The sequence below is a fragment of the Chanos chanos genome, chromosome 9 (genome assembly GCF_902362185.1).
Source record: "Chanos chanos chromosome 9, fChaCha1.1, whole genome shotgun sequence".
Taxonomy (NCBI): Eukaryota; Metazoa; Chordata; class Actinopteri; order Gonorynchiformes; family Chanidae; genus Chanos; species Chanos chanos.
In genome coordinates this window covers 42,833,515-42,856,361 of record NC_044503.1, presented here as the reverse complement: position 1 = coordinate 42,856,361, position 22,847 = coordinate 42,833,515, and the positions used below count along the sequence as shown (strand labels likewise).

Below are 22,847 nucleotides of genomic sequence, written 5' to 3'. Positions count from 1 at the left end.
TAACAAGGAGGAACCTATGGTCATGTACAGATTTACTGCCATCAAAAGACTGAACAGTTTACCAGCCTGCGTTTGCTAACTCCTGTTCTAAATCTTTATCAGACAACATTACACACCACACTGTACATTCTGAGTTCAGTCTGTTCTAGGACAGGAAAATGATCTGACACTGTCTTGTATCTGGACTGAAACAGCTCTAAATTCTCTCTCTTTTTTCATCTAAATTTCCTGTTTTACACTCTGTTCTGGTGATCGTCTTTCAGTATGCGTTTTATTTTATGTTAACCGACTAGACACTGTGAGTTACTATGCAGGATGAGTGAGTCTCTGATGTTTCTCTGTGGTCAGTAAGCTGTCTGTGATCAGTGAGGTGTCTGTGGTCAGTAAGCTGTCTGTGATCATTAAGCTGTGTGTGGTCAGTAAGCTGTCTGTGATCATTATGCTGTCTGTGATCAGTGAGCTGTCTGTGATCATGGATTTCTATACTCAGACATAAACCACAGCTAAAGGAATAACAGCTCTATGCAATACAATGAAAGAAGGAACAGGGCTCAGTTTTGAAATGCTTGAAGAAAAACACTTATTAGAAACACAGGACTTCTATCGGTGTCTGCAGGTACAACGTTCTGTCAGTGTGAGGGTGAGAAAGGTAACAGAGACAAGTGCATGTCTGATCCTGTTTAGAAAAGCATATAATTCAGATACTGGCAGTAGAATCATTTCATGCATGTATAAGGGTCAGTCAAATCCTAAAACACATTTGGCTTCACACGTTAAATCAAACTGGCTGAGGGGAGGAGGGATAATTATATCTGAGGAAGGATGGACAACAAAATGGAGATATCAGTGGAAGTGTACTAGTTCACAGAGATGGAGGGAGTTTGGATGGAAAAACCTGATAAGGTATTTTATTTTTACACTCTCAGAAATCTCACTATGATAAGAACCACCCTGTATGATGGAGAAACTGTGAAAACCAAAACGCAAAGCATTACCGTATTTTCTGGGATTGTCCCGTTATCAGAGATTACTGGAGAGGGAGACTTAGACTTAGACTTATTGTCCAATCAGCATGAATATACAACTGTCCATTCAGCATGAATATACAGCTGTCCAATCAGCATGAATATTCAGCTGACTTAGACTTAGACTGCTTTTATTGTCATTTCCACACGTGCATGACTCATACATACAGGGGAACGAGATTGCGTTACACAAGGACCACAGTGCCACATAAAACAATTAACAAATAAATACCACATAAAACAATAAAGAACGCACAACAAGTACTTAGGTGATTCTGTATTCCATAACATAGAAAAATTTAAACTGAAAATTACATCCTCCACTAACAACATTAACTGTGTTTACTTGATAATCTACATTATAGCTGATTTGAACAAATTTCAGACAGGTTTCAGACTTACATAACAGTTTATCAACACTCTGATGTCAGTGTTCTTGCGTTAAAAAAGCATGTTCCCATATCGTCATTTCTAACGACTTTGCACAGTAACAATGTTATGTGAAGAGCAGTTTACCAGTCAGACAATGGCAGGGTGAACTCAGGAAGGGGCTGTCCTGCTAGATTACACTGCAGCTGTAAATCTGCAGTGGGCTGTGAACTGAGTGTGTAGAGGAGTCTACTGACTGAGACAAACACTCTGGATGGATGTGGACATGACACAGTACCTGCTAATGTCCTCACTTTTCTTTTAACGGTAAGAAGAATAATGTTTACGTTACATTAGGCTATTACATTACGGATATGTTTTATTTATGCAAAAATAATCTGGTGATAAACACACATTTGTAGTAACGTGACATTCCAGCGTGTTTTGCTTTTACATAATTGGGAATATGCTTGTGTTTTCCATGCAGTTTAGGGGCAATTGTTACGAAGAGAATCATATCTAGTAAAAATAACTGTAACCTTCCAGTATCAATGTGACAAATGCAATCAGTGATTGAATTATTAGCTATGACAGCACATTTGATGAGACTAATTTTATTTTCAGTGGTCACACTTCAAACACTAGCTATCGTTAATGTGTTTTTTCGCCCTCTAAAATGTAGTCTCATTCTGCTCCCTCTGCGTTTGTTTCCACCCCTGCGTTCTCTGTGGGAGTGTACTTGTTACCGGCCCCAGACCTAGGGGATATCTGGACCGGCAGCAAGTGATGCACAGACTGGATAACACTGTGAATCAATGAAGAGACATGACATTCTTTAGTGTCTAACTGTAGCCAGCGCCATTTTATTTTTGAACTGCGCGGGCTTAGAGCTTGAAGCTATGTCTCCCTAGCTGACCCACAGGAGTGCGGAACGCCACCTACTGTCTGGATGATATCACAATTAGAATAGCTCCGATTATCACAAAAAATTAGGGGGGTATCTGTTATTAAATGAAACTATGAATAGAGTCAATTTCTTAGTCCTCTACATACTTCCTGTTGGCAGTGTGGTCTGTGTGGGGGAAGGCCTGTGGTTGTCATTGCTGGGGGGGGCAGGTGGCTCGATCAAGTGAAGTACAGGTCAATGGTAGGGCTTGTCTCTGACCAGAATCTCTGTTGAACGATCATGGTTATCTGCTCCAGGATATGTCTCTGAGTGACGAGCAGGCCAGAGTGCTCCAGGGAGCTGATGGTCCGTGATCATGACGATGCTCCTGGTTGTGAGGTTATCATCATCACTTGTCCATTTCTGTCATGGCTGCAGGCTGGACAGGTACCTCTGAATCAGTGGGGTTACATGTGCAAAGCAATCTGATTAAAGCACCCGTCAGATTATTATCAGATAAAGGAATAGTCCAGTTTACATGAAGTAGTAAAATCCCATTCACATAGTGAAACATCTTCAGTCGAGGAACGATAGGTATCGGTTGCATAATTAGCCCACAGGTATATTTTGAAAAACTCGCAGGTCTTTGTTGTATTTTGCTTGTGTGTTCTGTGAGGTCTGTGATACTAAAGATGATATCTGGGTCTGCGAGGTCTGTGATACTAAAGATGATATCTGGGTCTGTGAGGTCTGCGATACTAAAGACGATATCTGGGTCTGCGAGGTCTGTGATACTAAAGACGATATATGGGTCTGCGAGGTCTGCGATACTAAAGACGATATCTGGGTCTGCGAGGTCTGTGATACTAAAGACGATATCTGGGTCTACACACTCAAAAAACCAAAACAGTAACTGATGGTAATTTGGGGTTTTCCATAGGATTCGTCTCAGATTTGCTCCGGAGTCCTGATGAAACATCAGAATCAGAAAGTTTACCGAAGACCTCTCTGAACTTTTCACCATTTCATCACTGGTCTTCCTGCTGTCTAGGTATTTTAACATGTTTAATTCTTTTAAAACTCAGGCCAATCGTAAATATAGTCTCAGCTTCTGTCCAGAGATGACTGTTGTATCTCTTCATGCTAGTTAGTTAGCAGCCTACCATAGATTGGGTAACTTTAGAAGTTTCATGCCATGAAAAACTACATTTCACATCCAAGCCAAATTAAAATTATTGTCAAGTCTCCTCTTAACTCTGACAGAACTAATTGTCTGTGCTGTCAGTAGGAGTCAAATGAGGAAAGCTACAAAGCTAACCCTGACGTGTACTGCATTAGCAGGCAAACTTATAACTTGCTGTATGTGAAAAAAACAGCTCTAGGCAGAGTTTTGGTCATGGAGGACAGGCATATAACCTATTTGATAAGCTGTTTGATCACTGTAGGAAAATTCTTTATTCGTAAAGCCAGGTTTACGAAAACCCCACCAAATTCAAAAGTGAGCCTTATTTTGGGTTTCAGGTCTCAGAATGTAAGAATGCCATAGATCTACAGAATATAGTGGCCAGTTTTGATTTATTAATTTAAATTTGAATTAAATTCATTTGCTTTATTTTGTATTTTTGACTGTTTGTTTGTTTATTTATTGTTATTATTATTGTTATTATTATTATTATCATCCTTTTATTTATTTTTACTTTAGTACTGTTGTAATGTATTGTAATCTTTGTTTTATTTTTACATTCTCAACATTATTATCTCAAGGCATTTATCTTCCTCTGCTAAGCTATTTGTATTTTGTTATAATGTTACTGCATACAGTTTCCATAATGCTGTGTATTTGAATATTTCTGGAAAAAAAAAAATCCTCCTGACTGAAGTCATATGAAGTGACCAGTGAAATAGCAGAGAAAAATATCACAAATAGCCACTAGGTGGAGCAGCTCTAATACACTGTTGCTTCCCTTGTCCCTTCCTTGTTAAACTTGAAAGAGATTTTAATTAGCATGCACTGTGGGTCTGGAGTTCTGCTTGGGTGTTGTGTGCTTGGTTATGTTGGGTCTTGTTCTGTTTCCTTTAGTTAAAAATGTTGTTTAAAACAAATTATAGATACGATCATGAGGCAATATATTATAACAATGTGAACTGATTCAATGAAATCATATGCTCAGCAAACAATGAAATAGAGCAGCAATAATAATTGCAATATTACATGATAACCAAAAAGAAATGAAAAAGATCAGTAAAAATCAGATCCACCGAAATAAAACCAAGGCTGAAGTGTCAGTCAGTCAGCGATGAGTAGTCTGGATACTCAAGCTCAATATCCTGAACATCAGGGATTAAGGGACTAGATGTTGCTAACCACATGGAAGCTACCCATCTTCATTTTGGCCTTGGTCACAGCGGTCATATTATCAGAGTTGCAAATCTGGAAACTCTGCCTGACAACGGCTCATCAGTGTAACCCGACAGTGTGACCTGTGCTGATTCGTTAAACAGTATTCTGTGATTCTGTCACTTCCCCAGCTGACACTGGGCTAACATCGGCCTCACAGTGGAGTTCCACTTTTGACTTTCCCAATCTATGTGGACACTAGCCAAGGTCAGGTGGCTGGCTGGCTGGAGCTGCTTCAAAACACCAGCTTCATGCCTGAGTGCCACACTGCAGTGGCCTGTCCCCCTGTCCCTGTGATAGCAGCTCCAGCCATCACTGTGACCAGGGCAAGGAGAAGGAAAGGAGGAGTTATGCAGGAACGTTTTTTTAAGTTTTAAACAGCCATAACTGTTTACATGGCATCCATTTTATGTGTGGTCATGCCTCTGTGTCTCAAACAGTGTCAGTATATACAGTATATACACATATCATTATTGTTCTGTTTATGATGTGATTGATTCTTACTAGTGTCTGTGATGCATTAGAGTCTAGTTAGCATGTGTGTGTGCTCAGCCAATGTATGCGATTATATTTTTATGATACTTGTATCATATGGAGCCCATGGAAAGGTGTGTGTGTTATGTAGTTAACTTTCATGTACCAGTATTTGTGTGCTGCCCATCTGTTTGAATTCACCTCTTTTTTCAGTGTCCTGATTGAAGTTTCATCCATTTAATTATTACCTTAGTTGCATTTGCTGTCTCTGTAGATACATTTCTAACTCCAGTATGAACCAGTGTATACCTGCATCATTCGGCAAAACACGCTTGAGACACTGACCAAGGGCAGTGTATTATGATAGCTGATCAGGAATGGGAGATCACATCATGTGATCAGGTAACCCTCAGCCACAGTCAACCACAGAAGGGAAGTGGGCTTAGGGTATCCCTTGTAATGGTCACCCATTAAAAAATATATAAATATATATATGTTTTAATATGTCTATTTTTTTTACCTTTCTTCCTTGGGGTCCTCATTGGAATATCTGTTTATAAAATTGTCTTAATAATAAACAGACACTTGGAGGATGGGACTATCAGACCAAAGCATTAGGAAAAAAAAACACGGGGAAAGGACTAAGGTCCCATCTATTGGCCTGCCAATCAGCTGGAGGTGTTGGTGGGATGGGACAAGTTTTTTCATCATCGCCAGCAGCTGTAGTATAGTCAAATAGTCCGCCCAGACCTTTTATGCGTTTGTAGCCCTTTCTATTCTGAGAAATAGAGAGTGTTCGTTACACCCTGATGTGCTTAATGGGGATGGAGGTAGACTACCATTACATCTTCCCAGGAATTTCATTTTTCTTTGCTCTGATGTTTTTGTAACTGTATTCTTACTACTAACTGGGGAAAGACTAATGCTGTAATGTAACCTTCAAATGCTTTTACAAAACAACTGAGTGCTTGTCCAGAGACTGAAGACTGAATTTTTGGAAAGGTAGGTAACTATAGTAAGAATGCCAACTAAAACTCTTAAACAATTTAAAACTTTTAAACAACACATCCCTTTTTGTATAGCTGAAAGAAACACCCAGCCATAATGTGTTATTTGTTACAGGGAGGCGCACAGATAATTATCACATAGGATGAATTCCTTTTATGGTACATGGATGTTGAATTTTTGTAATAAGATACAACATTCACTACATACAGTGGAAAAAAGCTTAGCCAGACATTCTGCTGCCTACTTGTCTTGCCATATTCAGACCTTACTTCACTCTTTACGTTCCAATTTCTGTACCATGACATTGTGTTAAAATACAACATAAAATTAAACTTATACATCTATTTTTTTGTGAAGCATAGTTTGGTATCAATGCACAGATAGTGAACAAAACAATGGGAACACAGCAAGGTTTGACAAGCGAAGGGTTCTGGTGGTTCAGCCACTTTATCATGTGGATTTTCCTTAGCAGTTTGGTTGACAATGTAAATTAGGGGGGGGGGGGGTCAGAAAGGGCTGTCAAATCAGTGAATACATATCATTTAAGAGAGAGAACCACTGAGCTTATTCTGGTTCGATGGATCTTTAGGAAACACAAATAAGGTACAGAGATCTGAAATTAATATGTGGGACACCCAATCTTATGCATTCACTATCTTCAAAAGAAAGTTGCACATCAATCTAGATTCCTTTTCCTTTGTCATGTAAAAACAACCACAAGGTTGGAGGGATATTTCTTTGACAAATACCCAAAAAGGTATTAAATATTCGAAAGGCTGTAAAGGAGTCATACTTCAGTAAACCAAAGTATGTACAAAAGAAAACAAAATAACAGAAAAGAGGACAAACTCAGCTCTCACATTTCAAGCACAGACATTTATACAGAGATTGTAAACAGGCATCGCTTGCATGTGATTGGTGATTTGCAAAACAGAGAACAACAGGGATTTCTTCTTCTAGGGTTACAAAGGTTGTTTTCTCTACACTTACACATTGCGAACAAGAACATCACTTTGGGTGGAGACTGAGAGGGCCCTCAGCATCCACGGCAATGCCCTGTGCAGTCAGACACCTTATGGAATGTTCATAGCCTGGGAAGCTTGGGCCTGTTCCTAGGGCCTGTCGCTAAGCCCCTCAGTAGATAAGCGAGAGAGAATCATAAACTTAACAGACAAAAGGTTCTTGTTAACTGCTGGCCTACACAGAGTAAGGTTATGTACATGATACAGTATGAAAATGGGTATCGCTGACTGTGGCACAATTTCTGTCCCTACACCTTAAAGAGGAAAATGTTGAAAAACCAGCCAAAAACAAGAGCATTATGTAGTTTAACGACTTTAAGTCAAATCTGAAAAAAAGAATAATCTTTCATTCAGATAAGGGGCGGATACAGATAGTCACTATGGTGACAATTTCATGTGACTCTAAATCAGTAAGGTTTTAAAACAAATCGGTGAATAAGTAAAACTTGAAATTAATGGATGGAGTTCAGAAACAAGCTTAATTATTTGATTTCAAGAATATGCATTAGTACAGGATATTTTACACACAAGAACTGATCAACAACAACTCTGAAGAAACAATTTTCAGTCAGTTGAAATGCATTTGGAAGTTTTACTGACAATAGTAGCATATCGCTCTCGTAGCATTATTCATAGTATACGTAATCATATATTATTAGAGTTCAAGCACTGAAGAATCCTCACTTTGAAATGACCGAAGTTTGACACAGTTACCTAATTTACGATGGTGGATGAACAAATTGCATGTGTTCTCATCCATACTCGATGAAACTGTTAATGCAACTCTTCCAAAGCAGATTCTCTTGTGAAACTGTTCCATTCATCTGGGATATTTCCACGGTCTTTGAATTTATATCCATACTTTTGCTCCCATTCTGACTGAAACTTACAGATGAACCATTTCCAGTAGCGCTGCTCACTGCCATCTGCAGTAATGCTCCATGTATCGTATGGGTCTCCAGCATCCCTATATGTCTTGAAGGGGATCCATTTATCCTTCTTACGAGCAAAGAATTTTGCATCACTGTTAACTGATGTGGTACAAAAATCTACAGAAAAATGGTCTGTGTTATGATAATGGTAGCCAGCCAGAGCCTCACAGCGATGAAACCTAACGCTGTGTCTTTTATCATGGTTGGGGATGGTGTTTGTGCAGATGGCTTTGCAGAAAGGACACTGGGCCCAACAGCCCTCGACCTGCTGAAAAAGAATTTTGGTAGGTTTCTCTCTCAGTGCCTCCACATCCATCTTTTCGTCCTTAATCATCTCTTCCAGGGATTTGGCCATCATCTCTTTAAAGAACTGCCAGTCTTTGATGTCTTCATTTTCAATGCAATGCAATTCATTTCTCATTATTGTAATGAGATGCCCCACATTTCTACAGAACAAGTCAAGCCACATGCTTGCATTGCCTGCCTTTTCATCCACTTCTGTAGTTACATCTGTGCTTGCTGTTAATAACTGATTTTTCATGGTCTCCAGGCTCTCCTGATGGATTGTGCCCAGCTTTTTGGTATCACAACAAAATTCATCCACCTTTTCCTGGATAAATCTTTCAAAGTATCTCTTTGGGTAATCAATATACTCCTCATACATGCTGAAGTCCTCCTGAGTTGCCAGATGTTTTAGTATATGATTTTCAAGATTTGATCGGTTGCCACTGAGAGCTTGGTTGTTGAGCTTCAACTCATCTGCTATCTGCTGACTGAGTTTCTCATTTGCTGCCTTCAGAACCTCTGGTGTGATGTGGTCACACAGAAAATCAACAAATATTTTCACAGAGCTGGCTCCTTTGCAGTAGTTTTTGAAAGATTGGAAATATTTGTCTCTTTGACTTTGCAGATATGTTAGTGGATCATTTGCAGTCTTGAATTCCTCATGCATCTTCTGAAATCTTGAAACATTTTTGAGACAAAGATAGACAGACAAGTCCACCCTGAATTCTTGGGTGAATTTATGAGCATCTGGTTTGTCCTCAAATGCAAGAATGTCCTTTTCAATATTTGATAAAATTTCATAAATGAAGTTCTGATCAAAATCCTTCTTGTCATTTTCTTTGGCAGTGATGTATTTGTTGACTGCATGAATAACATCATTTTTGAGAACCTCTACATCATGTCCTCTGCCACGTACCCAATCATATGTCCTTTGAAAGACATTTTGCTGAATGTGTTTTTTTGGATCAAACTTAAACAATCCTTTTTTAATTTTATCTTGGATGCCTGGTTGTTTACGGAACTGGCTTAGGAGGACTGATTCCACTACAGCTTTCACATTCAGTGGCTCCTCAGGGGGTTGTGATTTCAACACCTCAGCTGTCCAGTTACTCCAGAGATCATCAAACTTCTTCGTCACCTGCTTATCTGTCAGTTGCTGTGTTTTAAGTTTAGATGCTAGGCGTTTGCTCTGCTGAGTCAGCTCATTTGTGTATTGGGTTTTCCTCTTGTCCAGCTCTGACCTGTTTTGCTTGGAGGTGAGTAATTCCTTACATTTTTTCAGAGTCCCATCAATGAGCTCACTCTTCAGGCTTTCAAAACGCTTGTCAATATTTGTCTTCCACTTTATGAGGGTCTCTTTGTTTTTGTCTTCTTTGAAATACTTCTCTATCTCAGTCTTGAGAGGTTCATAGACTTTGTCATACTTTTTCATCAGATCTGCAAAAGTCACATTCTGAATTAAGTTGCTAGCGATCTGATTCTCCAGTTTTGTCTGAAGGCTCAGGGAAAATTTCCTCAGGTGCCATGACCAATCTCCATACTTACTTTCCAAAGAGCTGTACACCATCATTTCAACTGTGTTTTTGAAGCTGAACACAAAGTTCTCTTGCAGTAGTGCAGTCCAAAGGTCAGAAACTCTATATTTGAATTCTGACAGTGAGGAAAATTTACATTTCTCCTGCCATGATGCAGCTGTTAGGAGCTTGATCTTCAGTTCTTGAACATTCTGGCTATATGAGGGATTAGGTGGGGCCATGGGAGGGTCTCCCTGTAGAAGATTTTTGAAGTAAAAAACTTGTGTTTCAATGTCAAAGTGTATGACATCACTGAAGCAAGTGACACCATCAACATTCTCCTCTTTTGCTGCCAGTTGAGCCATTTCATCCAGTCTCTCCAGGAGACGTCTCCTCCCCTCAATGTTTTTATCTCCAGCTGATGATTCTGCAACATTCTGGTGCACAAAAATGCAACTAGGTGTGATTTTAACCTGTTTCATTCTCAAGAAGGCCTGCACGCAAATCTGAAGAATGTCGTGCATCTCAGAAGGGTTCTCCCCCATGATATTGATGACTGTTGCGTCGCCAAGTCCGATGATGAAAGTGGCAAGCTCGTTGTCATGGTTCAGTGATATCTTTGTACTGAGTTCTGGAGATCTGAGTCCCTCTGTGTCCACAATGAGGACAAAGTCATATCCGAGGTCATTTCTAATGCTGGAGTCCACTTCTACTAGCTGCATAAAGGCTCCGCGTGTACATCTTCCAGCGCTCACAGCAAACTGAAGACCGAACATGGTGTTCAGCAGTGTGGATTTCCCAGAGCTTTGAAGCCCCAAAATGGACAGAACAAACACCTTTTTGTCTCCAAGGGTTTTGATGAGCTCATCCAGGACAGCGTTAATCCATGTTAAAGGCACATGGGCAGCATCCCCATCCATTATTTCTAGTGGATACCCAGAGAGCAGCATTGTCACCCCTATTTTTGGCAGTGTGGCATATTGTTTAGTATTTTTCTTGGCTTGTGTGCACATCTGAATGGCCTCATAGAGTTGACTGACCTCTCTCATAATATGCTGAAGTCCAACTGTAGTAGCGGCCATTTTGTCTGTTATTCTGTCCAGCTTGGTTTGCAGAGATTGTACAAGAGATGCTTTTTCTTTATCTTTGGATACATTTTTCATTTTTCTCCAAGTTGAGTTATAGTCCTCTTCAAGCAATGCAAGCTCATCAGTGGTGAGATCATCTAGGAGGATCCTAAGCCACTGCAGCATGTACAGACGTGTGCCTTCAAACTGAGCAGGCGTTGTCAAGCATTCCAAGAATGATCTCATGAAGTCATTGAGAGGAGTGGCTTCACGAAGTTGTTCCTTACGGATCTTGGTCATCTGAGCTGAGATTTTACTCTGCTGCTGTTCGATACTTTCCTTTTCTCTGACTTGCAGTCGATACTGCTCTTTGTTCTTGTTGCACCAGTCATGCCACAGTTTACCTTGCAGTGGTAAAATCCTCTCCTTCAGGGTGGATACATCCTTCACATCTTTCAGAAGGCACATTAATGTCTGGGCCTTTTCGTACCCATCCTTGCATGATGGCTTATCCTCGTCGACTATGAACTGCAGTTTCCTTGCCTCTTCACAGCACCTTTCAATTGTTGCAGTCTGTTTATATTTACTGATGCACTGTTTGATGCTTGAAATCAGTTCCTCTGTAAATTTAGCCTGATTCCTGTTCTTTGCAGCTAGCCTCACCTTTGTGGGTTTTTTTGATGGCTGAATATTATCCTTACCTGAGAACAAGCAGATCAAGGGGACAGAGGACTTGGACAGTTTATGGGAGACCTCTTTAGCGGTTTCACTCAGAGGGTGCTCTGAAAGTAGAAGCACATTGACTGTACTTACTGCTTGAAGAAACTCGAGTTGTTTTGGGTGTTCTGCTGCATCACCATGAAGGTTCAGAAAGGCCACACAGTCATCAAATACGTCGTCTTCCTTTCCTCCAGGACAGTACCATGCAATCTCCACAACTCCATTCATGAGCAGGCTGTCTGGAGTGCTGCCTTTGCAATGACGGTGGAAGAACACACTGTGCTTCTGTTCGCTAATGACACCGTCCAATATCTGGGACTTGGAGTTGGAATCAGAAACTCCCAATCTAATGAAGGAAACAATTGGCACTGGTGTGTTGAACATTTGTCTGTTGTAGTACTTCCCACAGCCGCTAGATGCAGTTTGTATTTTGGTTTGCCATGATTTTCTGATGTGTCGGAGTGCCCAGAGAGGGAATTCCACTTCATCTGTACAGGGGTTAGGTACCAAGAAGGGTAGGCTAAACTGACAAGCAGAGAGTTTCGTAAAAATGTACTGTCGCAGGAAATCATTGGAGCAGTGGAAAATGGCCATGTGCACATCCATTGGGTGAATTTGTGCCAGTTTGACTCTCACCACCGTGTCTGATTTATCAACAAAATCAAAGAAGTCATCATCATCATCATCTTCAGCATTTGCACCATCCTCCCCAAAATCCATGTTAGTTGCCTCAGGTTTTACAAACAGATACCTGGCTCTGTAGTCCAATGTCATGAGTTTGTAGAGATAAAGGGAGCTCAAGTCTTTCTCTGTTTTGGGCTCTTTTACACTCAGAGATAATTTGTCTATGAGAAGAACATTAGATTTTATCATCTTTTTGGGGTAGGAGTCTTGGAGGCCCAACTTCAGAAGCAAATCCATAAAGCTTCTAGTTTTTTCACTTTTGTTATTCACTGGTGTATTCTGCTCATCGGTTGTCTGAACCTCAGTTAAAGGTGCCACTTGCTTCACTAGTATATTTTCCAACTGAGAGACAGCCACCTCGACTGTTGCACTTCCATCACTCATCTGGGTGCCGGTAATGATGGAATGTAATGCCCTCTCCAGGGACTCCCAATCATCATGGCTTTTCTCAATCACTGATTCAATGTGAGTTGAAAGATTGTTCTTCAGTTGTGTTTGTATGAGCTGCAATCTTTCTCCCTTTTCTTTGGGTGAAATCGTGATGTCTTTGTCAGTGGAAACAGTCAAAGCTGTCTGCAACAGGTAGGCCTGAGCCCTAATGGAACACTGTTCTTTTAGAGAGGAGTATATGCTAAATGCTTTCTGCAGTTCAGACTGTAAGAATATGATTTCATTCATATCCAGAACATGATTAAATGTCTTATATTCTCTGCGGTATCCTACGACGGTGATTATGGATAGTATCAGCAGTTCAGCTTCCTTTTGATCATTTTCTGCCAAGGAATTACAAAATGAATTCAGTGAGAGGGTTACAGTGTTTGTAGCTTTTTTTTTTGCACTGCGATCCTGTTCAGAAGAACTGAAGGCGTGTCTGCTGTCCTCCAATTCCTTTTTGACACACTGCAAGATTCTGTCTAGGTCTGAGAATTCAGACACCAAAACTTGTTCATGGAAGTCTTCTTCAGTGTGGTAGGCCCAATTCACAATTGTCTTTCTGTTTGGGAAGTTCCCCAGTTCATAAAGATCAGGTTCCAACAGAGAGCGCATCAAAATTCTCAAGTCTACAGCTGGGGATCTGCTGTTAACTGTAACCACTTCAAACAGGTACTTGTGAAGTGTCTCATTTGAGAGACATTCCAGAAACCAGGTTTTGTGGGATCCTGTTTTCTCAAAGAGCCTGGTTTTTAAGTCCAACAACTGTGTCAAGTAGGATCCACAGTCAGAGGCACTCCACCCCTTTACTGACTGAATCAGAGTTTTTGCTTTTTCCACTTCAGAAAGAATGTTCTCTCCCCACACCTCTTCAACGGTTTCTTTAGTGATATCTGCGTATGCTTCCATCAATATTCTGCCTAAATTGGACACGTCTTTGAAATCACCTCTGTGAGAAGCCATCACTATTTCCCAGACAGGAATCAGGGTTGTTCCTCTGTCAATAACACTCCAGGTTCTGTTATTAGCAACAAGATGGGATTTCCACAGCCAGTGATCATCAATCTCAGCAGGACCACCAGTTTTACTGACTGACAGCTGCACTTGACTCATCAGGTCCTCTCTGTGTTTCCCAGTGAAAGATCCTCTCAGCTGTGTGGAGGATGCTGTTGCTTTGCCTGAGATAGATAGCGCACCAAATCCGAATCCAACACAAGAGTAAACTTTTAGAGATTCAGAAGTCAACTTTTTTACCTCCGACAGATCTTTACTTCTGAAGCCTGAGGCAGAAGCTCTCCACCAGAAAACTCCACCGAAGTGTAGAGGGCCCTGGTTAACATGGGACCCAAATCTCTCATAAAAACGTCTCACTTTGTTGGTTTGTGTTTTGCGGTCATTCGAATGCAAAATGACCTTCTCAATTTCTTTAAGGGCATTAACAGCCCCAGTGGAAAGCTTGAGTTTATCTCGCTGAAAAAATCCAGATGCAAGGGGGATGTAGTTGTACTTTGTGTGGAGGATGAAGGACTCTTCTCGTGAATTTGAACTTGTTTCCTCTGTCTCGCTAAATTGACTTTTCTCCACTCCAAAGCCAAAGCTGAAGCCTTTGAATCCAATGTTCAATGAGCAGCTAAAGCTATAGCCTAGTTTCTCCATGACTTTGTGGAAAACTGTTTCAGATTTGTGGGATGAAAATTCTTTCTGCTCGTACCTGGTATTTTGCTTTGGGCCGGTAAGTGAAAATGAATCTGGAATCTCAATGAGCTGATCTCTTTTCACCAGGAAGTCTTCAGGATTCCTGGTTTTGTAAACCCCTTCCAAAGCCAGACCCCCAGATGCATTCTTCAGAACATCCTTATCTGAAATCATCTCGGATGAGAGTGTTGAACTCTGTACAATGTCCAGCTGTTTACGCAAGATTTCTATGACATCCTTCAGAGTTTGACCGGTGTTCATCCAGCTTTCCCTCGGGACATCGAAAGCAATGCGGATCTTGTCTTCCATGTCTTTTACTTTAGCATCATTTCGATCTTTACCCTCCTTAAACAAATTCTCAAGCTCCATCAGATTTTCCTTAACCCGTGCTATATTTTCTTTGAATAACTCCATTCTGGCCTTCTAACACTTTTCAAGTATTCTTTTATCTTCTCAAAGATGTCTGATTGGTCACACGTTTATCTTCATTTCCTAACTGCAGATGTTGTCAAGGTGTTATTCCATAATTTCCTAACATTGTTTCACCTCAAATATACAGTACCACATGTGTCTAAAGGTCTGAATTTCAAAAGTAATAAAATGAACAGTGTCTTCAATGTGTCTTCCACAATGATTTTCTTCTGTGTTTCATATTTCCTGGAGGAACAAAAATAAATTGATAGAAATGAAATTTAGTTGTAATTAAATTTATGCTTTCAAATACAAGGTGTAAGTATATTATACAATTTTATTTTCACTTAATTTACTTTTTTTAAACAATCCTTTTTCATCCCTCAAGTCATCACTTTATACTTCTGAATGTTGCCATTATTTTAATCGTATTCAAAAACAGGCCCCATGACTGTGTGTATTAGTGAGCAAATTCATACATTACCATCATTTGAACAGTAGTCACATAAAATGTTTCCAGCAGTTTTTACTAATTTATGATGTAATATAACAATTAAGTTTTATAACTGTACTATCTTGTTACCCTTAGCCCACAGTTGAGCGGAGAGCTTTGTTGTTGTTATTGTTGTTGTTGTTGTTGTTTTGTGAACAATCTTGATGACATGTATAGATGGTTCCAACAACAGCACAGGTGACCACATTAATGCTCAGTTATGCTCAGTGAATAATGCTTAGCACGATGCTTAGCTTAACACAGAGACATTGGCAGAAACTACACTATTACGTATTTATTATACATGCAGTTTCTGCAGAGCAAGCTTTAATTCCTGAACTGCCCTTCCTTGGCCATTCTGTCATGTTTAACTCTTATTTGTCACAATCTTCTGTTAATATTTTCTTACTGAAATTTATTAATAACCTTTTAATTTTTTCTTCACTTTATTGTTCCCAACATTTGCACTTTTCAGCTGCTCAGCCATGCTCAGATCATTTGCCACATATGGAGGTTGTGTGCTGGTTAATCATTAAACAGGAGTCAACAGTCACATGTTTTACCTTCACAGATGGTGAGGGATCATGAGTGATGCATTTGTCCAAGGAGAATGACCCCAGTAAGGAGCTCTATCCCCAGGCAGACACGGTGGGATTCCTGCAAGGAGAGAAAGTGTTGATAGTGGGGAACAATGGGACATATGTACAATGTGCTCCTGCAGCCTCTAGGCCAGGACTACTCAACACGTGGATCGGGGGCTGTTTTTGCGTTCCCTCCCAAATGACATTATTATTACCTATTATTTATTATTACCAGTGCAATCAGGAACCAGTTTTACTCTCATTCCAATGATGAATTCTTTCCTAAAGCCCTGCTTTTGTGGTATATGGTGACAATGAGCCTCAGGGTATACCCAGTTAGCCTGGGGGGGGGGAGGACAATACACCTATGGGTAAGGCCCTCCATGAGATTTCAAATTGTTTCAGATATGTTTCTTTGGGGTAACCAGTAGAGGGCGCTGCCTGTTGATTGGGGGGATGTGCTGCTGCGAGCTAGTTGCTTTTCCATATCATTACAACTGGCAACCTGACGAAGCAGCACGGTGTTTTGTGAGCTTTCTTTAAACACTACATTTCTCCACTCTTCAGGAGTGTAACACTTTCATACTGTAAAATGGGCATTTCTTTTCCTTGCTCTCTAGAAATAGTAAAAACAAACTGGTTTCAATCGCTGATACTGCATCTTAGATCACCAGCTCAAGCCTTGTAAATCTGATGACCCTTCATGAACAAGCTGTTCAAAGGAAAGCACATTTCATCATGGCAGCTGGACAGCGATTGGAGCACTGATGTTTTTAACTGCTGCCTTCAGGGTGGCGCTATCACTTTCCCTTTGCGGGACTGCCCAAATTAAAAAAGGTTTGTCCCGTTAGCCATTGATTTGTAAAATGGATAACTCCCCTTGTCTTAAATGTGCTAATTCTGGTGATATGATCGCTCTGTTCTTTTATGTTTTGTGTTCTCTGTGGGTTTTTGTTCTGACCCCGAACTGTGGAAACTAACTTTCCATGAGGACAATACCAATGCATTATTATTGGTGATAGTTTACACTTTGTATCAGTATCAAGTCTATTAGATATTGTGGTAAAATTGACCATTTGCAGCAGATCAAGGTAAGGTGAAGTCTTGACGGTTCTAGTATTAGTTATCTTTGCTTTTTTTCCCCTCCTCTCTGTTATTCCCAACATTAGCATTTTCTATCTGTGCAAATGTTCAGATCAATTCATTTCAGATCAGGTAGGTTTTGTGCTGATAAATCATTCAACTTGACTCAACAGCCACAAAATGTACCTCCGCCGATGGCGAGGGATTAGGTGTGTTGCGTCCTTCCAAGGAAAATGGCAGTGTTGAAACAGTCCAGCCCTAACCCAAGGGAGACAAGGAGAGAAAGCATTGGTTACCATGGGAATGGAAGACTAAATTATGTAATGTGTGAAAACCAATTCTTCCGCTGTCCCAACCGTAGTAAATGTTATACCTCTCATATTGTGCTCAGTTACAGTGTAATTTGAGTGATCATCGGTGACAGGCGTACGCTTAAGTTTAAGCAATGTGCTTCTTAAAAACGTCCAAAAATTACAATTTCACAACGTAGCAACATTTGTTGTGTTTCCGGTCAAAATTGATAAAGCTTCACTGGACATAACCGATGATCTGATTTTGATTAGGACCCTTTGACAACTTTGTTCCTCATAATTATCAAAAGTTATACACATCTCTGTACATGTATAGTTTATAGGCCTCTTTTAGATGAAATTGTACCACCTGGTTTAATATAGAGGAATTCTCTTTTTTTTTTTTTTTTTCACAAAATTTAGAATTTGGCATGTGTTGTGTTTCCTGTCAAAAATGACCAGCCCAATTTTGCTGATAAAGAAAACACACCTCTTTTCATATAAGCATTCATTCTTTAACCATCTCTTATTACGTTTAATAATAACAACAACAACAATAATAATAATAATAATAATAATAATAGGTTTATTTAGAGCTCAATATCACTATTTATAGTCTCAAAGGGCTTTACATACGTACATATTTTTTTTTATAGTTAATGGTGCTACTATATTGAGTACACTACGCAGGGTAGAATTTACGCTGTCCGTAAAAAAGCTGTAAAAGCTTTATTAAGTGAATCAGACCTGTTATTGATGTGGATCTTAAAGTCCCCCAGTGTCACGATTTTATCCACTCTAGTTAGAGTAATCCAGATAACTGCAGAGAACTCATCTAGAAATGGACTGCAGGGCCCCAGGGGATGACACAGCACTGCTATGAGAAAAGACCAGGTGGTGCAGGATTGCCTCATGGAGAGCAACTCAAAGGAAGCAAAATTAGGTAAACTAAGGGTGTTAGGAGTAAATTTAGTATTATAGATTAGTGCTACACCCTCATCTTTCTTTGCTGCCCTTGCAGCATAGGAGAAGGAAGAGTTAGGGGGTGAAGCTTCATTTAAAGGGAGAAAAACGTCTGGCTTTAACCAAGTTTCACACATACCCATCAAGATCACTGATCAGGTTGCCAACAAGCAACGCCTCTGACATTGATAAAACCTAACTTTAGCGTCAAATGGAAGTCCGCTGACTCTGCTGAATAATTTTTGGCTATAAAATGCATACCCATCGTAGATGTGATGTCGATCAAAGTCTGTCTATTGTAAGTGATCATGACGTTCAAAAAATGTAGCGTTATAATATATTATAGCGTTAAATAGGGTTGTTGCATAAAATAGTGTGAATAAATGAACAATAAAATTCCATTTAAGGAAGAGCTCACAGAACTACAGCCGTCTTGACGGCGCGTTACCATTTCCAGACATGTCATAGGATGAACATGCCCAACTCACATACAAAATCTTCGCTCGTAATTTGTGATTAAAATTTTAAAAAATACAGTACTCAAATAGGGAAGACAATGACCAAATCATGTATTCGATCAATATTGTACTCTTGCCAAACTATGGTCAGTTAGGCGTACTTAAAGCAGTAATATGTCAATATACTTAAACCTGTGAAGCTTTGACGTGAGTCATTTGTGGTTCGATAGTGTTTAACAGGTTTAAGAGAAACATATAAACATCATAGCGGTGACCAGCAGGTCAAGCTGTTAAGATGTTCTCATGGTTTCTAGTTAAAAAAAAAATTCAAATCCGTTATAAATTTCTTTAATTTTATGATCAAAAATATATACTTTTTTAAAAAATCTATTTGTTTTCTTTCCCTCAGAGGTAAACATTTTTATGTTTTCCGATACGAAACGGGAAATCAGGATATAAAGAGAAAATACGCTAAAGCAATGATAAAGTGCTGTCTGTTTTAGTCACGGTGCTTCAATCAAAATAATTACATTTTTACTCACTTTTTACTTGTCCTCTTTTCAGGAAAAAGCAGGTGAGGAATCAAATAAGGAAACCCAGACATCTCATCCCGTGAGAGTCCTTTTGACAACACTCGTCAAACATGGTAACATTAGCCACACCCTGCATAAGACTGCGGCTAGTTCGTTAAAAAAGATTAAATGTCGGAAGTGCAAGCAGCACCTCTTTCTCTGTTGCCCACCTTCCAGGCATACTGACTCTTAGTTATGCCGCCCGGAACTGAAAAAAGGAAACGCTCTCTCACTTTCAGTTTCATTTGGACAGTACTGACCAAATATGGTAACAGCTCCATGGCGTGATTGTTCGTTCTTTACATAAGCTTCAGTGAAGTGGCATGATTTCCCGGAAGAACTGAACGTTTCATTATAAAACTCTGAGGTAACAGAGCTGTCACTTATAAAGGCGGACAGAGGACTTAGACGAACCTAATCTCTGCTTCATCTTTATATGCTTGCATACTGTATACTGGCATCTGCTGAGTCATCATTATTTGTGTGCACTTTGGATGCTGTTGTGTTTGTCTCTGTACATTCTGATTTGGATGCCAAGTATAGGCCTCATTGTAAATATACCATAAGGACTGGAGTCTGTCAAGCCATTTAGTGCAATATCACCCAGCAATTCTTTAGGGGAATAAGATAATGAGTGGGGCAAATGAGATAAGAATCACAGTTTGACTGTACTGTATATTAAAATCTTAATCAAGTTTGGACACCCCTGTTACTTTTTAACTGCAGAACAACAGAACACTGACAAAACCCATAGAATTTGTTCTTTTGAAGATGGTTCTTATGGCTTGTATGAATAAACATAAATGCAATGCAACTGTTCTCATCTGGATTTGGTTGGCCCAGTAATGAAAGCAAACGTATGGTAGGGATATATTAATATTAGCAAAGTCTTTAGAATTGGGTCGGTTTATATGTTTATCTGGATTTCTCTGAGTGCATGACAAAACTGAGTTAAAAAAAAAGAGTGACAAAAACCTTAGATATTTAAGGTAATTAAACTAGTTGCTAGTGTGTCCCTTCACGCTTTGTGTTTGTTTACTGTTGTGTCTGCATTTCCGTGGTTTGTGGTTGCGTGTTTTCCAGCAAGAAAAGGGAATTGTATAGTAGAGAAAAGTAATTCAAGAGAAATGATAGTTTAAAAGAATGCATCAGACAGAATAAGACCCTTTTGAAAGAAAAAGAATGAAAATAAGAAATTCCCTGACAAGTTCTACAACACGTTCAACACGTTCTTTAATTCACCAAGCTTAATACGTTCATAAATGGTCTGCAGACATGGTGTTTATGCGGCACACCCCCCATGCTCGCACTTTTTGTGTCCCCTCCAGGATTTTGTAGAGGGTTTTTTTGTGTGTTATCATTCATGCTGTTGCATGTGTTGAGCACTAGGTGGCAATAGAGGTAAAAGGATGAAGCGCGGTCTTGGCTGGGACAGTGACGTGTAGAAGAAGAGGCCTGGGAGGGGGAGAGAACAGACACAGAAAAACTGTCGGTGTAATGTGTGTTTCTGTGCCGTTACGGAATAAACGGAGAAAACGCACCAAAACACGTGTCTAGGACATCGTTTTATTAAAATGTAAAATAGGGTCATATATGGAAGTGTCAATAAAGTTTATTCACAATTCTTGTGAACGCACGTTCATTTACGAATGGATAAGGTTCATCCTGTTTATGCGGTAAATTTGCAATAATTTTTTGAAGTATGTTTGATTGTTTCTTAAATCTGACATGACAAAGTTGAACGATCTTTGGTCACACAAATGCTCCCGTAGGAGACCCACTGGGTACAGAGGACGAGTACATTCATGTGAAAGTCTCTGAAAGCAGATGGTCTCTGCCATTTTAAAAGAGTTAGTGGAAATATTCCAAACGTCATGGCCTGTTGTTTCTTCCGTTTGATGTTAAAGACTTTGCATCAGTTAATTTGGGAAAGATGAGTTTAACAGAATTTGCATGTGTTTGTACCATTCAGTGTTACTACTCTGAAACACATAAAAAAAAACTCTCTCTTTGGTGAAATGACAGTTTACTTAACCACACAGGGGCAGTATAATCCAGACCTGAATAATGATCTGACCTGATTATCTATATTAGTGTCTTAAACCCTTGCAAAGTGTCTTAAAATACTTGAAATATGTGAATATATACTTTACTGTCAGTTACAGATGTGAAGATGTGATTTTCATTTGAAACACAAACATAGCTCCACATCAGCATTATAGAAATGTCAGCCTGTAACAGACTAAAACCCTGATATTAGGCAGTGTGAGTTTAAATGTGTAGGGGAGGTTCTCTAATGACTGTATGTGTCAGTAGAGCAGTGTGAGTTATAATGTGTAGGGGAGGTTCTCTAATGACTGTGTGTGTCAGTAGAGCAGTGTGAGTTAAATGTGTAGGGGAGGTTCTCTAATGACTGTGTGTGTCAGTAGAGCAGTGTGAGTTAAAATGTGTAGGGGAGGTTCTCTAATGACTGTGTGTGTGTCAGTAGAGCAGTGTGAGTTTAAATGTGTAGGGGAGGTTCTCTAATGACTGTGTGTGTGTCAGTAGAGCAGTGTGAGTTTAAATGTGTAGGGGAGGTTCTCTAATGACTGTGTGTGTGTCAGTAGAGCAGTGTTAGTTTAAATGTGTAGGGGAGGTTCTCTAATGACTGTGTGTGTGTCAGTAGAGCAGTGTGAGTTAAATGTGTAGGGGAGGTTCTCTAATGACTGTGTGTGTCAGTAGAGCAGTGTGAGGTTAAATGTGTAGGGGAGGTTCTCTAATGACTGTGTGTGTCAGTAGAGTAGTGTGAGTTAAATGTGTAGGGGAGGTTCTCTAATGACTGTGTGTGTCAGTAGAGTAGTGTGAGTTAAAATGTGTAGGGGAGGTTCTCTAATGACTGTGTGTGTCAGTAGAGCAGTGTGAGGTTAAATGTGTAGGGGAGGTTCTCTAATGACTGTGTGTGTCAGTAGAGTAGTGTGAGTTAAATGTGTAGGGGAGGTTCTCTAATGACTGTGTGTGTCAGTAGAGTAGTGTGAGTTAAATGTGTAGGTGAGGTTCTCTAATGACTGTGTGTGTCAGTAGAGCAGTGTCAGGTTAAATGTGTAGGGGAGGTTCTCTAATGACTGTGTGTGTCAGTAGAGCAGTGTGAGTTAAAATGTGTAGGGGAGGTTCTCTAATGACTGTGTGTGTCAGTAGAGCAGTGTGAGTTAAATGTGTAGGGGAGGTTCTCTAATGACTGTGTGTGTCAGTAGAGCAGTGTTAGGTTAAATGTGTAGGGGAGGTTCTCTAATGACTGTGTGTGTCAGTAGAGCAGTGTGAGTTAAAATGTGTAGGGGAGGTTCTCTAATGACTGTGTGTGTCAGTAGAGCAGTGTGAGTTAAATGTGTAGGGGAGGTTCTCTAATGACTGTGTGTGTCAGTAGAGCAGCGTTAGTTAAAATGTGTAGGGGAGGTTCTCTAATGACTGTGTGTGTCAGTAGGGCAGTGTGAGTTAAAATGTGTAGGGGA

At 39.9% G+C, this 22,847-nt stretch overlaps 1 protein-coding gene across 1 annotated transcript; it reads right to left on the bottom strand.

Moving 5' to 3' along the window:
* Nucleotides 1–7,956: 7,956 nt before the first annotated feature.
* On the bottom strand, nucleotides 7,957–14,925 carry LOC115821833 (interferon-induced very large GTPase 1-like). Its single transcript, XM_030785620.1, has 3 exons — nucleotides 14,528–14,925; nucleotides 14,071–14,145; nucleotides 7,957–12,979 (listed from the first exon to the last, which is right to left on the bottom strand). Exons 1-3 carry the CDS (start codon nucleotides 14,923–14,925, stop codon nucleotides 7,957–7,959), a joined length of 5,496 nt encoding a protein of 1,831 aa, XP_030641480.1.
* Nucleotides 14,926–22,847: the final 7,922 nt, after the last annotated feature.